Here is a 17,480-nt window from a genome sequence, read left to right on the forward strand (position 1 = left end):
ACCTAAGCTGACCTGCAGGTGACCTTCAATAAGCGAAAGTTCGGCGTCATGAAGAAGGCTTACGAACTCTCGGTCCTGTGCGACTGCGAGATTGCCCTCATTATATTTTCCTCCTCAAACAAATTGTACCAGTATGCGTCGACCGACATGGACAAGGTCTTACTCAAGTACACAGAGTATAATGAGCCCCATGAGAGTTTAACCAACAAGAACATTATCGAGGTAGAGAGATAATAGCATCTCCCCCCTTAAAAGATTCCTCCCCCAGAAATTAACCCTCTACCCCCCTTTTTTCAAATTAATAACTCCCTAATAATATGTATATTTGATATCTATATACACATGTATATATTTATCTATATATAGAAATAGCAATAACTCCCTAATAATACGTATTTATATATTTGATATTTATATACATATGTATATATGTATCTATATATATATAGAATTAGCCCAATCCCTCTCCAGTCAGTCGTCTTTGTGCAGAGTTTACTAATTTGATTTCTCTACATTTCTTCTTCACTCGTTTCTCCCCCACAAAAAATAAAAGCAAAATCTTTTATTTTCTGTCTCTTTGGCTGCCATTGCTTGTTATTATTTTTCAATTGCTTTTATTTTTCATTCTTGTTTTATTACAGCTAGCTGTAGGATTACCAGCTTCGAGTGTGACTTCACAGTGTATTTACATACCAATGTGCCGGCAGTGTTGTGTCTGCTTTTTCTCATTTTTTTGTCCTACTAACAATTTCGAGAAGAAGAGAGGGTGTGGATGAGGCACTCTTTGCTGCAGACATATTCTGCTGTCCTGTGTCTTTATTGTGTAGTCCAGAGAATTCTCATTTTGCTTATATCTTTTTCATTAAAGTAAATTTAATTTATATTTGTTTCGATGTGGTCTACTTGCCAAGAACTACTTTGTTAGAAGAGTCTTGGATTCATAATATAGTTCGTGGTAATTATAGCTAGGAAAAATGGGAATTGATAAGAATTTATTAATTTTTGAGTAATTAGACAAATTTTTAGTTGAAATGAGGAATTGGTTCAGAATAAAAGTCGAAAATTTTTTGTAATAGATTAAAAAAATAAGTTCATAATAAAAGAAAAGTCAGAATAAAAGTAGAAAATTTAAGTGTCCTCAACATTAGTTTAATGGATTAAAAAAATAAGTTCAGTATAAAATTCAAATTTTAAGTTTTCTCAACATTAAGTGTAATAGATTAAAAAAACAAGTTCAGAATAAAAGTCAAAATTTTAAGTTTTCTCAGCATTGGTGCAATGAAGTAAAAAGTAATGATATGAATTAAAATCCTTCAAGTTAAACGATGAAAGTTCAAGATACTAGAACATCATAAAATTCGAAGGACAACCAAAATATTCAAAAGACTCAAAATAAATGAAAGCACAACAGGCAAACAATGTTCCAAGCAGAAGGGCCCTGTCGCATCCACACACACCTCTCTTCTTCGCCAAACCCTAAGCAGCACTTTACAAACTATGATTTCCCCTTTATTTTCACCATTACCAATTGTAGTGGTTATGGTAATGGTATCAAGCTGTGCGTGCGTGTATATAAGGGATTTTGACGAAGGAAAAATCGATTTCCGGGGAGAGACCTGTGACGCCCAGTGAAAAAAGTCTTTATATCAGAAAAGTGTAAAGAAGGACTTCTTTCACCGGCCGTCACAGGTCGACCCAGAAATGTATATATACGCGCACGCTCGCTCGTCTGTTTGTGTTTGTGTGTGTGTGGTTTGAGAGCTAACAGAATCCGCCCGTCTTGTATCGTCCACAGGTAACTTTCACAAAACGCAAGTTCGGCCTCATGAAAAAGGCCTACGAGCTCTCTGTATTGTGCGATTGCGAGATTGCCCTCATCATCTTTAACTCTAGCAACAAACTCTTTCAATATGCCTCCACTGATATGGACAAGGTGTTGCTCAAATACACCGAATACAATGAACCACACGAGTCCAGGACTAATAATGATATAGTCGAGGTAATATTATATATATATGCATATACAGTATGTCATTATATATTTATATATTCTTGCAAAGCAATTTGATTATTGGTACAATTTTTTATCACTATGATGTTTTTTTTTCTCAATGAACCACACGAGTCCAGGACTAATAATGATATAGTAGAGGTAATATTATATATATATGCATATATGTCATTATATATTCATGCAAAACAATTTAATTATTATAATTTTTTATCATTATGGTGTATTTTTTCTCTAAATTTGTGAAAATAAGTCCCAATATTATGTTAGGTGTTAAGGAATTTTTTATATATATAATTTTGGATACCTTAAACTGTTATAGGGACTCTCAAAATGCAAAATTTATATAGCTTCTATAATATTTGAGCCAGAAAATGAAACGGTTATTTAAGTATTTAGATTATTCACTATAATTGTTTTATTAGAATTATATTAGCTAAGAGATTCATTTCACTTGTGTTTAGAAAATTTTGAAGATTCTATTGAAAACAAATTAGTATGCCAGCTTCGTTTGAAGGAAAATTAAAACTACAATTGACACAAAAATACCCGAGTTATACTAAGATTGTGTTAACGCTGGGTATATAAAATTATATAGTAATTTATTGAATTTATTGATAAAATTTATGCCTCAGCAGCTATAATTTAAAGATTTAACAAGAGATGCGTACTCGTGAAATATATTTATGTATGAATACATTTTAGATTTTTGAACAATGGATACGTACTCATGAAATATATTTATGTATGAATACATTTTAGAAGGATGAACTCGAGAAATTTTTGGAATATTTTACTTGAAAATTTTTTCGAAAACGTGACTCCCCAAAAGGGAACCCTTAAATTATCTTTTTAATGATATATACAGTTCTCCACGTTCATGCTGTAACCTTTAAATTCTGGGTTATGTCCATTTTAAGCATTTTGCTTGCCTCTAAATTTAAATGTCCAAGAGAGATAATATTTTCACTAATTCCGTAATTTTGTTTCTTTGGTCTCACTGAAAAAAGGGACTTTTTCTAAGTTCAAAATTATCGAATATATATTTTTATATTATTAGAATAGAATATTTTTGAAAATTACATAGTTTTGTGTCTTGGGTCTCACTGAAAATGGACTTTTCATCTGTTCACAATTATCGAATATATATTTTTATATATATTAAAATAGAATATTTTTTGAAAATTACATAGTTTTTCTTGAGTCTCACTGAAAAGGCACTTTTCATCTGTTCAAAATTATCGAATATATTAAATGTATTAATTATTGATATAGATAATCAAGTATTTATCAAAAAGTATACTAGATTTACAAAGTCTTATATCACTTTTCTCTCCCTCAACCATTTGGAAGTTTTAATGAAAAGACTTTATGTTGAATATATAAATATATTACATTTAATCCACCGATGGTTACCAGTCGCCCGAAATGTCTCTTTAAACTCTTTAAATCATTTTCATTTGCAGTGAAAAACATTTTGGTAAAGCGAGGTCATAGTCTGATTACGTTCAGTAGATCTAATCATGAAAACCTTTTTTTAAAACGTGGCAATTTTCATATTCTCATATTTTTCCCAAAGATTTTTTCACCCTTTTTTTTTTTTTTTTTTTTTTTTTTTTTTTTTTTTTTTTGAACGAGGGCAAATGATTTTGAACGAGAACTGATATGAAATATTTTCGTAGCGAAGATGGGATTGAAATAATCATAGAAAAATTCTCTTTTTCATATTTTATTATCTAATGTATATTAATAATAATAATCTTGGTCTTGATCCTGATCACATTAAAAATTTAATGGGTTCTTCCGAAGCGTGATACCTAACCGTCGTTCAAATTTGGTGATAATCGGACAAGTAGTTTTTTGTGTAAGCGAACAAACATATAAATGAATATATAAATAAGTAAAGGCAGGTAATAATAACTTAGATGAAAATATAAAGAATTTTAGACGCTCGCAAACCTTGGATTTACTGCTCACTAGATGGCAGTAGGTGTTATATCATTAAATGATAAACAATTCTATTAAAACGCCTTTAAATACTGCGATCTTAACTGAAGAAGAAGGAGGAAATAATGGCATGGAGCGTTGTTTTTGACGTTACTTAACATATTAATTAAGGTAGCCCTTAGCATGCATGTGACAACATAAGCTTCATTATCAAGCATGTAGTGAAATTTAGTCCATAGCTAATCTATTCTTATTTGAGTCTCGTTTTTAAAAAAACAAGAGTAGGTGGCATGTGTTTTAGAGTAGAGAAAGTGTGTTTAGAATACTTAATATTTATCTATAAATGTGTGCTTCTCTGTCTATGAGTATAGATAGCATTGGTTATTTTTTTTATAATTATTCACTTAAATTGGAAACAGTTTTAATGTCATTGATAGTGATTTTATAAGATCATAAATATCACCAGTTTTAAATACAGTTGAAATGTTAGATATATTCAATATACAGCTCTATTTGTGTCTCGATTTAGTAAATATATAGGCAGTATTTTACATAGTTCAAGATATTTAATTTGATTTTAAAAAGTTAATACTAAATATTTTTCTATATTTGTATCATAAATATCACCAGAATACTAAGTATTTTTCTATATTTATATCATAAATATCACCAGTTTTAAATGCAGGTGATATACCATATTCAATATACAGCCCTATTTAAATCTCGATTTAGTAATATATAGGCAGTATTTTACCTAGTTTAAGATATTTAATTTTAATCAATATTGCCAATTATAGTTTCAAGATTTTAAAAAGTCAATACTAAATATTTTCTTGCCACGTCAATAGATAATTCTTTATATCATAATACTAATTATGTTTTCAGGAGGTAAGTTTGAAGTGTTGAAAGGAGTTACAAGTGTCTTTAGAAAATCTTTGAGGCAATCTTAAGGAAAATAATCTTTAGGTATCCAGGAAAGAATAAATGCATATAATTTCTTGTCGATTATATTACTCTTGGTACTTTGCGTCAAAAAGAATTGCCCACTTTCTATAGGTTGATGATTGAAACTAAATTAATAATGGTAATTAACAGATGGTTGATTACTGGGGAAGAAAATATCCATTTTCTATAGGTTGATTATGACGATTGAAAATAAATTTTTAATAGAAATCAACAGAAGATTGAATACTGAGAAATGTATTATACACGACTGTTTTTTTTTTTATTATTTCAGAAAATTAATTAAGCGATATATTTAAATTTTGTATTTTTTTCTCATTATGTGTTTCTCTGATAAAGCTATAATTGGATAGATAAAGCATAATTAATTAAAAGAGTTTGTTTATATAAATGAAAACCAAAAATTCAGTCATTAAATATATTCCAGCTACTTAAAATAAGTTAAAAGGTTTTAATTTAGTTTTAATGAAGCATTAGAAACCATACTCGATTCTTTTTAATGAGGCGCAATTGCACTGACTCGCAGTGGTGCCCTTTTAGCTCGGAAAAGTTATCTACTATCTAATTGGTTAGAATTATCTTGTCCAACCAATCAGCGATCAGGAAACTTTTCCCAGCTAAAGGGGCACCCCTTGCGAGTCGGTGTAAATCTGCCTCACTAAAAAAGAATTGACTATAGTTGAAGTTTTAACCTTGATTATTTTGATATTTTAGAATCCGGTAATATTATTTTAATATAAATAATACAACAAAGATGACGGTGAACATAAAAAGAGGTGTAAATCTGCCTCACTAAAAAGAATTGACTATAGTTGAAGTTTTAACCTTGATTATTTTAGTATTTTACAATCCGGTAATTTTATTATAATATAATTAACGCAACAAAGATGACGGTGATCGTAAAAAGAGGTGTATATCTGCCTCACTAAAAAAGAATTGACTATAGTTGAAGTTTTAACCTTGATTATTTTGATATTTTACAATCCGGTAGTTTTATTATAATATAAATAATACAACAAAGATGACGGTGAACATAAAAAGAGAAAGGGATCTTTAAAAATGATTAGCCATAGAATTGTTGCGAAGTCTTAAGACCGTATGACTGGAAGACCCTGCCGTGAGCTTAGTTCTCTCCTTGTATGGAAGCCTGTTGCGTAAGGTTTCCACAGGTTGTCTACGGGTAATCGACGCTAGAGGTCACATTAAAACTTGTAGTTTGGTATCAATTGGACAAATGATAGATGTGATATTTTTCGAGTCGGGAGTGTTGCTTATGGATGTAAAATGAATAAAAAAATCTCTCATTATATTTAGGGTTTAAAATTCTTGAAACAACGTAAATAATATTTTCATTTTATCGTATAATTTTCATTTTATAATTTTCTAAAGTTTTTTTTTTTTAGGATATAAATCATTCATTTTTAGTACTTAGATAGTCTCAGTAGATCGATACAGTATTGTAAAATCTATTTGTAGGTAGCTAAATTAACTAGAATTGATAGCTGCGTTGTTGACAGACAACACATGTTTTGAATAGGAAAACATAACCACGGAGAAGCCATTTAATGTTGAAAGTACTCTTGACCCATTGCAAAGTACACTGCTGCCCTCATTATTGTCTTCAAGTGACGCGAATGTATCAATATTTTAAGAAAATTATAAACTTTCAGATGATACAGTACATAAACGTATTTTATATTTGTAAATCTTTAAAACGACCGTGGAGGTCCTGTAGATAGTAGGGTTTCCCTACAGGACCAGAGAAGCAGCTCTTAACCAAAATTTGAAAAAGGGAACTCTCTATTGTAATAGCCAAAACTATAGAAAGTTGACATTTAATAGAAAGGTCTTGATGTGAGCTTTCTAATAAATATCAAGTTAGGCTTTGTATGTTCTTAAAAGAATTTGCTACATCAGAAATTTCCTGAGAAACACCCCTGGCAGAGAAAGGGCTCAAGTAAAGTAAAAAAGAAAGAAAAGAAAAAAAGGTAAAGTAATATGTTACGAAACATATCTTTCTTATGATTAAACACATTAAACTCCGTGTTATGTTGTAAGGCAATTGTTAATGTCGTATTTGCTACATCAGAAGTTTCCTGAGAATCACCACTGGCAGAGAAAGGGCTCAAGTAAAAAAAAAAAAAAAAATAGTAATATGTTACGAAACATAACTTTCTTATGATTAAATACATTAAACTCCGTGTTATGTTGTAAGGCAATTGTTAATGTCTTACAAGATCATTAAAAAAAAAAAAATATAGGTAGATGCACTAGCCTAGGTAACCTTGTAGCATGTGTGCTAGCTTTAGCACTCATAAGGCTTCGCTGTTCGCCAGCTGGTTGAAGGAATTTGGTTCAATTTGTTTGATTCCTGTTTACCCCCAAAACAATATTTCACATTTTAATTGACTAAAAGCTTTATTTAGCTGTACTGAAAAGTCAAAGTAGTGATATAATGAATATATTTATATAATGGTTGGCTAGTTTTGTTAGGATTTCGAAATATAGTGGCATGACTCAGCGCAGGGATTATTAAGGAAGTAGGTCTGTGTGATAATAGGAGATACCTTCCACCGTTAGTAATTAGGAAAAGGAAGATAGTTTTATATTAATTTAAGTAAATGAGTTGATTTTTCAAGTACAAAATAGATTTTTCAAGTACAAAATAGTCGTAATGTGTTCATTAGACAGTATTTTAACTCAATGTCCTTAATTCATATCAATTTAATAAATACGTTTTGTCATGTACAAAATACTCGTAATGTGATCACTAAACTGTATTTTAACAGTTAATGTCTATAATTCGTATCAATTTTATAAATACGTTGATTTGACATGTATGAAATAAACTCACAATGTGACCGCTAGACAGTATTATAAGTTAACGTCCTTAATTCGTATAAACTAAAGAATTGTGTGACATTCTTTATAGATCATCCCGTTATAAACTTCCATCGCGTTATTTTTAGGAAAAAAATATAAATACGACGCATTGTATTGTCCAGTATTCCTGTAAAATGAAGCTCTCTTCCACCGGATGGCCATGATTTAAACATAAACCCAAACCAAGTTGGCCTTTAGGAAGCGTCACTCTTTTTTAAAGTTTCCGAGCTGTCTTTCATAGGACATTCGTTAAATATTCAAAGAAGGGGCGTCCCTTCGTGCTGATATTTACACTGCTACCAAATCGCGAAGATACAAAGGAAAAAACTGAATCATAACGAGACATAGATAATGAATAACCTTTATTCCAGGCAATACAGTAATATCTTTATTAAAAATGCTAATTCTATCACGGCTTCACCTTGCAGGCTCTGAACAAGAAAGAACACAAGAATGGCTTGCAGTCTCCAGATTCGCCGGACCCTGACCAGGAATATTCGCTCACTCCCCGCACAGAAGCCAAATACAACAAAATTGACGAGGAATTCACGTTGATGATGCAACGCAATCAGATCAATGGGAGTCGGGTGAGTTTCCGAGGGAGTTGGGCTGAGGTGTGGCTGGGTAGGAAGTTGACTTTGTAGTAGGTGTTCAGTATATATATATATATATATATATATATATATATATATATATATATATATATATATATATATATATATACTGTATATATATATATATATATATATATATGTGTGTGTGTGTGTGTGTAACTAATGAACATGATCAGTCAAAAATGATTGCTAAATGTTTAAAAAGATATGCATGTGAGCACACACAAACACACCCCTCTCACCAGAGTATGACTACTTTTTCTCTCCCTACCTGAATGATGGGGAGAGCTGAGAGTGACCAGAAATATATATATATATATATATATATATATATATATATATATATATATATATATATATATATATATATATATATATATATATATAAAATATATATATTTATATATATATATAAATATATATATATATATATATATATATATAAATATATATATATATATATATATATATATATAGAGAGAGAGAGAGAGAGAGAGAGAGAGAGAGAGAGAGAGAGAGAGAGAGAGAGAGAGAGAGAGAGAGAGAGAGAGATAGGTGACCAGACACTTGCTCTTTTTTATGTAGGGGAGCTATATACAGTGTTATTATTGTCATCAAATGCCAAATTTAGAGTTTTTCCCCTTTTGTCTAGTGGCTACTTTAGATTCCACTGTTTACATAGTTTTTATAGGATTACTGGTCTAATTTTGTCCTATGTGGGATCTCTGATTCTCAACTTTTTACATAATGTTTAATTGTGCATAGGATTTTTTGTAGTCTTTTGATAAAAAAAAAAAAAAACATAGTTGCAAATTAAGTCTTGTATCCTCCTCCTCCTCCTCCTCATCATCATCATCATCATCATCATCATCATCATCATCATCTCCTCCTCCCCCTGAGCTTATTGACGCAAAGGGCCTCAGTTAGATTTCGCCAGTCGTCTCTATCTTGAGCCTTCTATATTCGTTCATTATTTCTTAAATACTTAAATGTATTCCATCATAGCTTTGAAAACACATGAAAACTCTTTAGTTTATTCTAAATTTAAACATATTTGGTTTTTCACATTAGTATTCAATTAGAAAACAGATCTAGACGAATATAAATTATCATAGTCACTATATCCTTGGGCATAATCTCCTTCGAAAGGATTGTGAATACTTTACGAAATTCCAAACATTATACATCTCGTGAATACTGTATTCAATTCTAAAGGTCTGTTGCTATATTTGTGCTTCCTGTTTTCAGTAAAGGAAGTGTTAAAAACACAGTCATGATTATTTACTGACTAGAATTTCGTTTTTTATATTTTCAGAAGTTTTCTTTGTATTATTCATAGTTACAGTACAGCAGATGAAGTGAAAGCAAACTAAATATAATTTGGGAGTACAGGGAATAATTTATTTAAATCAGTGCTATAAATATTCTAGATATTTTTCTCTTATTTTTGCATAATTCTTATTGTAGCCTTGTAACAGTACTTTCATAATTTTTGGGAAAAGGTGTAAGTAAAGGGGATATTTGAATTGAACAAAGATCAGCAAATGTTTCTAGGTGTTAGGCTACAGTAGTGATTGGAGATGGTGAAGAGAAACTGCAGAAAACTGTGAAATAAAGTATTTTCAATTGAAGATACTTTAAAAGTAACTGTTGGCAAGAGTAAGGCTGTGATTTAAAACCAAACATTGTTAGTGGAGTAATGAGTGGCAATTTAAATGATATAAGAATGGTGGTAATTTAATCTGTAGGTATTTGAAGAGTAAATATAATAGATGATGAGTGGCAGAGAGAGGAGGCGTTATAAAATACGTGAAGAAAGAAAGGTAGCTGGATGAGGAAACATTTGATGTATGATAGTCAAGGTGGAACTAAATGAAGTGATTGTTGAGCCAACGTTCCTTTATGAAAGTGAATTGAGGGTGTTAGTATCAAAGTAAAAACAGCGGAGGTGAACTTTTAGAATTGTAGATGTGGAGGAAAAAGAATTGAAAGTGTGAATGAGCAGATATGTCAAGAATTGTGAAAAGGATAATTTATGCAAAATAATTAATTATTTGTAATTTTCAAGTGTTAGGATGGTGGAGGAGAGTAATAGATAGAAATTGCTCAGCTGTCGGTATGAAACTAGTATTGGAAAGAAAGGGTTTCGAATGTCAAAGAAGTACGAGAGTACGTACAGGATATAGGTGTTTGATGTGTACTATACACGTGTATGTGTGTACTTGTAATGTAAAATAGGAAGTAAATAATATAGATATAAGAAAGTAAATAAAAATTGTATAAGTTAATTGGGCAGAAGAAATATAGCAGATTTTAAAAGTAGTTCTGTATAGTAATTTCCATAACAAGGGGACCTCACAGAATACTTAAAAAGAAAAAGTCTCTGATTCAGTTTGATTTTGATTGCAGAATCATTGATAAGTCCTCCTTTAGCAGCCAGATTACCTTTGCCCTTATTCATGCCATTTTTTTATTTTTTTTTTCCCTTCCGAGTCCACCCCCTCCAAAAAATGCCTAATTTGCCTCCATTTTGAATGAACATTCACTCTTCATACCAACACATCAAAATATATCTCTCTTATCTTTCCTCATAAAACCATTGCGGAGTACCCTAATCAGTATTAACACCAACACTAAAACCTTTCCAACCATTTTTTATGATTTTGCATTTCTCTTCCTTCCTTACACCACATATATGAAAAAAAATACTAATTTGAGCTTAATCAATCTTTATTTTATAACTTCCATTTGTATTCTATGTACGCTTATTTTTCAAAAAGGAAATTGGCTTGGTAGTTGTCTTATTCCAAGTCTGGTTTCTGTAGATACTCCAAACCACCTATTTTTTTCACTCTCCATGCTTCCATTTAGGTTCACTGTTACTGCAAAGTATTTATGCAAAATAATCTCCATTTATTGCTCCATCCTCCTTTTACTATTTACCATCACAACCTCACACTTTTTGTTAAACCCTTTCAAACTTTATTTTATACAATTTTTACAAATTCCCTTTAATGTCTTCATTCAACACTGCATCATCTACAAGGAGCCTTTCCAAATTTTCCTAGTGTTTTTTTTCCCCACCTCTTTATCAGACTGCTTATATCACTCATTCATTGGAATATTAAATAATCCGATACATTACACCTTTTTGTCAGGCCTAATTTCACAACATAAGTCATTCTCCCAGCTTCAAACTTTTCATATTAATAAACTGTTCACAGATGAATAGGAAAGAAAGGGCAGTGAAAACTATGATTTTATTGCAATCCACTTTAATGATTCATTTTCTTTACAGCAACCAGTCAACCTTAACAACTACAACAGCATGGCGGTCACAGTGCCTGTCAACAATACGGGTTACGACCCAGGACTGATGCAGCCCTCGCCTCAAATGTCGCACGCCTCTCTGTCGCCACGTCCTGGATCCTCTAGTGGAATGCTCGATATGAATGGTTCAAATGGATACCCCGGCTCAACTTCTCCTCTTCCACACGGAGGTGCACCTTCCCCTGGACTCCTCAGTCGGCCACACTCCTCCAAGACGCATTCACCGACCAGACCAAATTTGCGTGTCCTCATCCCAAACTCACAAGCACAGACGGTAAGTTAACCAATTGTAATGTGTGAATTCATTTTATTTCTTCCTTTATAGTAGATTAAGGAACATAAATACTTGACAAAAATTGAGAAATTAATTTTAGGTTTACCACTTCAGCAAAAAAGATTTTTGAGGTCATGAATATAAAATATTATTTATTATATTCTATAGATTGTGACAATATTCTTTATTATATTTTATAGATTGTAACAAATCTGTGTCAGTTGTTGACAGTTTATGAAAGAAATAATTTTTTTTTATCCTAAGATATTTACTATGGAAGAATTCTGTGTAAACTTCAGAGGGTAAGTTTGTTAATAATAAAACAAAAATTTATAAGAGGTCAGGCATTTCCTTTGAAAACTAAAATGTTCACATATTTCATGGAAAATTTTCTGCCCAATACAGAAAGTAAGTTTTTTAATTCAATTAAAAAGATATAATTTTGATTTTTATTACATCAAAATTGTCATACGCCAAATAATAAAAAAAAACATTCAAACTAGATTTATGTTAAATAATAATTTCAATGGTAAAGTCTTGTAGGTTTAATGGCAAAATTCTTTTAAATTCAGAAATAAAATAGAGAAAATTGATAACAAACAGTATTAAAAATTCATTCTTCAATTAGATACTACATAAGAATTGGGTAATCAAGGAACCTACAATCTGCTTATTAATATATTTACAATAGTTTCAAGTTTCCCTTATTTAACATTACAAGCCACCTAAACAGTCTCGTTTCATAAAAACGTAGTCCTCCTATTATGAAGTCCCACATACATACTAAAATTTTTAAAATAAATTCTGGGGTATTTATATAACTGTTTGTAAAGCAAGAAAAATTTCCATGTAAAGACAACATTAAAGTAATATCCCTTGAATAAAAGTAGTCTTCAAGTGATAAAGATCCTCCCCCTTTTTCTTGTAGACGCCTCGACCTGGATCACCATCTCTGAATACTCCTGTTGTTTCACTCCAGACAGCTGCTGGCGGTAATTCATCAATGACGTACTCCTCTATGAACTCATTTTCTCACCAGGAGTTTCCGTTGAATAATGACATCTCTCTCAACCCCATAAATACTCTGCACGTAAGGATGCTCTAATTCTTGTTGAATCATTTTAATTTGGTACATTTAATGATGCATTGCATAAGGGCTTTCTTTAGTAAGGTAAAATTCAACTTCTATTTCTCTTCATCAAGACAAAAGTAAGGATAAATGGAAAATATAGTCTCTCTTGCCATGGGAATCATCAACGTCCAGATCCTCGTAGTATATTATGTAACTCAGATGGTCCTACCTGGTATAAAAGGATGTGATTTTAAATTAATCAAGGGAATAGTATAATATAAATTTCAGGCTACATAAAGAATTACAAGTATTAATGGTCCTTGATTTCAAATATTTGAGTATTTTTATTTTTTAATGAAAATTATGTTTAGAGAAGAAGAAACATATTTTACTTAAAAATCAATTTTGCATTTCCCTACCATGAATATAAAATGAATATCATTGATCACTTTCAATACATTTACTGTTCACGCAAAATTATCACTACTATGTAGCAAGGTAGATGTATTGCTATACGAGTAATATGCCTAGCCACGTGAGAGTTTTTCACCATCTGAGACAGGAAGCTAACTCTATGGGTCTTAGCTTAACCAAAAGATTTTATATAACTCTTTAGAAATAAACTTTGGCAAATTTTGTCAGAATCTGGAAAGGATACTTTAAATTATACAGTGGTTTTGCTTTTGTTCTGATGAAGAGTAAGGTTTACATATGTAATGTAGTCTTATTTGTTTGATAAATATGGATATCTCACTTTATCAAATTATCTACTTAGTAATAATTTTGAAAAGGTTTATACATATAATTAACATTTTATTTACACAAACCATTACTTATTTAGCCTAAGTGTTATATGAAGTATGCAATTGTAGACAAACTTATATCTACTTCAAGTAGAAAGGTCATTGAAATAAAGGACACTTCTGATGGGTATGCTCTTAAGTACATAGGGCAGTGACTAAAGTGGCCCCTTTGGTGGGATTATATGTTAGGTCCCTCTTGTCAAGTAGGTCTGGTGGACTGCCCTTAAAATATGAAATAAATTAGAAAACCCAAATACCCATCTGGAAGTTCATAGTGCGTGAGGGTTAGTCATGAGTTATGGACGAACACAGCAAGTGAAAACAGAAGAGGAGGCAAGAGGCATAAGCAAGTTCGTATCATGTCCACAAGGTATAGAATGTAGAAGGGATCAAATGTTGTCTAGGTGATGGATTCAAAGGAAATGAAAATCCTTATCCTTTTCAAGTGTTAGATAACAAATCTATACACATGCCGTTTGCAATGCCAATTTTGGGAGGCTGTAAAGGGAACGTAGAGAGTAGAGGTCCCCTATTTTGTTTTTGTTTCATTTGTTGATGTCGGCTACCCCCCAAAATTGGGGGAAGAGCCTTGGTATATGTATATGTATGTATGTACAGTATGTAAAGGAAAAGCCATTTTGATAGTTTCGAGTTTTACCTGAGATGTCAAAGTTTGTGAGGAAACAGAAGATGAAGGAAAGGGTTATTTCAGGAGGGGAACTTTTAATACTCTCAGACTAGCTTGCTTCTCCAATTCATGGGAATTATAAAATCTACTGTAGACCTTAGGAGAAAAATGTGGGAAAAGGTTTTCCTTTAGCCACAGATGGTGTAGGCTTGTTGAAGTGGAGATGCATCTAAGGGCCTCCCTTTCAGAGAGCAGCCTGGTAGCCTCCAATGCTTGAGAGGTTAGGTATCATGAGATAAAAGGTACTGGGTTGTTAGTAGAAGATCTCTGGAAATGTCTGACAGGAATGGAATATCTTTATATATAAGACCTCCATATTTGGGGTCATTTTGAATGAGAAATTATTGTGAAGTGTAGGATGACATTACCTAGCCCAACCATCACAAGACAATGGGAGGAGAAAATGCTGAAACCTTTATCTACCAAAAAGACAACTAAGAGGAAGTCCATGATCTGTACTAGATATGCTTCGACCAGAGAAGCACCCCTTCTACCACACCAACTGCAGAAGATTGCCCCCTTTCCCTGGTAGACTACTGCAAAGGACCAACAGAAGTATCCAGACATCTGTGTAGGGCCAGGACAAAAACCTTTAGCTCGGAGGAGGTGCTACATAGTCTCCAACCATGTAAAGCAAGTAACTTCACAGAATGGTGATACTGTACTTCTGAAGGTCCAGCTGACAGAGAAATGTGGCCCATATGGGTATTTCTCTCGGGACCTCTACTAGAGTTAAACAATCAGGATACCAAACTGCATGTGGCTATCTTGGAGCCTCCAGGGTTATCCTGAGGCCAGGCATAATCAACACTCAGTTAATCTGCCAGTGGATCAGGCTGAAAGGAGGGAAATGCATAGGTATCCATGTGATCCAATTGGTGATGGAAGGCATCTCGGAACATGGGCCATGGGTTTGAAACGGGGTTTAAAGATTTAAACGTTACTCATGAATGGCAGGGGGAAGGAGACAGTGACAATGCCCTAGAGACTGTATATACACATGATCAGTGCCCAAGCCCCCCTGAGGGGCCAGGGACCAACCAAATATCATCCTTCCCCCCTCGAAAGAGCGGTGGTATCATTAACAGCCCTTCAGTTGTAACTGTGATTGAACTTCCTGGACTTCTTTGAATCCTCATCAGAAAAATTAGCATCTCTCAGGTTCTTCAAGTAAAGAAGTCAGGGTCCAAGTAATCATTGACAGCAAAGCTCCCTCAAAGAAGAGAAATCATGCGAGTGCTCCAACAGGAACTACAACTCTGGGAAACACTGTCACAAGGGAAGTGGAAAGCACACTCGCTGGCACTTACAACACAGATACTGGGTCTTGGGTCACAGGCATAGAGAGCGAGAGAGCTACGGGCCTCAGGGTCACAGGCATAGAGAAGGAGAGAGCTACGGGCCTTGATCACAGGCATAGAAAGGGAGAGAGCTACGGGCCTCAGGGTCACAAGCATGGAGAGGGAGAGAGCTATGGGCCCCAGGGTCACAAGAATAAAAGTGATGGGCACATGGTCTAAACGGCCTGGTTTTTCCGGCTGGCCTTACAAACTTCTGGCATATGCACCTCCACTATGAGTGGTGGAGCCTTTATTTTCTTCCTTGGCACTGGAGGAATCGCAATCGCTGGAGCGTGAGCCTTGACAATCCCATCTGGGCTTTGGAGGACAGCGGAAATCAGCACTGGGATCTCTGTCTTCATCATTGAGGTTACTGGCAATTGGGGTGAGGTACCCTTAGCTACCTGCTCCCTCAAATCCACCATTTGATGGTTTCCTTTACACAAGTTTGGGAGAAAAGCGTGAAACTTTTGCCTGGAAAATCTTGGAATAAAGCAGCTCAAGATGAAGGTAGTAAGAACAACCCTGATACCATAATTCAACCTCAAAGGGACTGATTTAATTATCCAGTAAAGTGCCGGGGTGACACTTGTGGAGGTACCTCTAAAATCCTTTATATTGGTCAGTTTTCTGACAACCAAGATCTATAACCATGTTACTACACCAACCATCAGAAGAGAAGAGTCTGAGAAAATTATCACTGGATAAAGAAGCCACCAAACATAACCTAAATAGAGAAGAGTTTAAAACAAATCTTACTTATAAGCTGTCTAGTAATCAGGCCTAGATTCAAGATAATGTGTTTGAGCATACTTGAAACTTTGATAAAATTAAGAAACGTCAATCTAAGCACAAACACTTGGCAAATGTATAAAGGGATACCTTGCTTTAGAAAAACCATAAGCTGTAAATAGTGATGGCACTGATAGGCTAGGACTGTTTATGGAAATTGAAAAAATAAACCAATGCCTACGATAACCTGTAAATAGTGATGACACTGATAGGCTAGGACTGTTTATGGAAATTGAAAAATTAACCAATGCCTTCAATTTGGATGTTCCCATCTCAAACCTATTAAGCTGAAATTGAAATACCAACACACTGAAATCCCTCTATTTAAAACTTTCACTGGCATGGTTAATAAAATAATTCAATCAAAGAAACCAGTCTCTCGCCAAAGGGTTAAGGGTACTACGGGAATGTTGCATGACTATCAAGTAAGGTTCATTATATCATGTTAATGTGTACACAGTTCTTACCAAGCAAACCATTACTTTCAGTGGAATCCCGGGTCAATAGGAATGTCCCATTCCGGGTTACCACACCTTAGTGTCAGTTCCTCGACGCCACCTCCGAGATCATCTCCGCCTGTCACGATAAAGTCAGAGCCCATCAGTCCTCCTCGGGATCCTAACTGCATCCCTTCATCACATCTGCAGAGACCAGGATCCACAGACCCTGGGCACTTATCACCTGCTCCGCCATCTCATTTGGGTCCCTCTTCCAACCACCCAGGACACAACGTGTACAGTAATTCACTCTCAGGTTAGTATCT

At 33.4% G+C, this 17,480-nt stretch overlaps 2 protein-coding genes across 4 annotated transcripts in view; one reads left to right on the plus strand and one right to left on the minus strand.

Annotated features, from left to right (window-relative positions):
* Mef2 (myocyte enhancer factor 2) overlaps positions 1 to 17,480 on the plus strand; it is a 20,412-nt gene continuing 2,932 nt past the window's right edge. Inside the window, exons 1-5 of the mRNA XM_068347313.1 lie at positions 1 to 222; positions 8,233 to 8,391; positions 11,717 to 12,022; positions 12,951 to 13,112; positions 17,206 to 17,470. Of these exons, the coding sequence (XP_068203414.1) occupies positions 49 to 222; positions 8,233 to 8,391; positions 11,717 to 12,022; positions 12,951 to 13,112; positions 17,206 to 17,470 (1,066 nt within the window). The 5' untranslated portion in view covers positions 1 to 48. The remainder of the gene's footprint in view (positions 223 to 8,232; positions 8,392 to 11,716; positions 12,023 to 12,950; positions 13,113 to 17,205; positions 17,471 to 17,480) is intronic.
* Positions 17,392 to 17,480, minus strand: part of mus201 (rad2 superfamily protein mus201) — a 17,327-nt gene continuing 17,238 nt past the window's right edge. For all 3 annotated transcript variants that reach the window (XR_011039606.1, XR_011039604.1, XR_011039605.1), the window contains one exon: positions 17,392 to 17,478. The gene's annotated coding sequence lies outside the window, so the exon portion shown is untranslated. The remainder of the gene's footprint in view (positions 17,479 to 17,480) is intronic.

The sequence above is a fragment of the Palaemon carinicauda genome, chromosome 23, assembly GCF_036898095.1.
Source record: "Palaemon carinicauda isolate YSFRI2023 chromosome 23, ASM3689809v2, whole genome shotgun sequence".
In the NCBI taxonomy this organism is placed as follows: domain Eukaryota; kingdom Metazoa; phylum Arthropoda; class Malacostraca; order Decapoda; family Palaemonidae; genus Palaemon; species Palaemon carinicauda.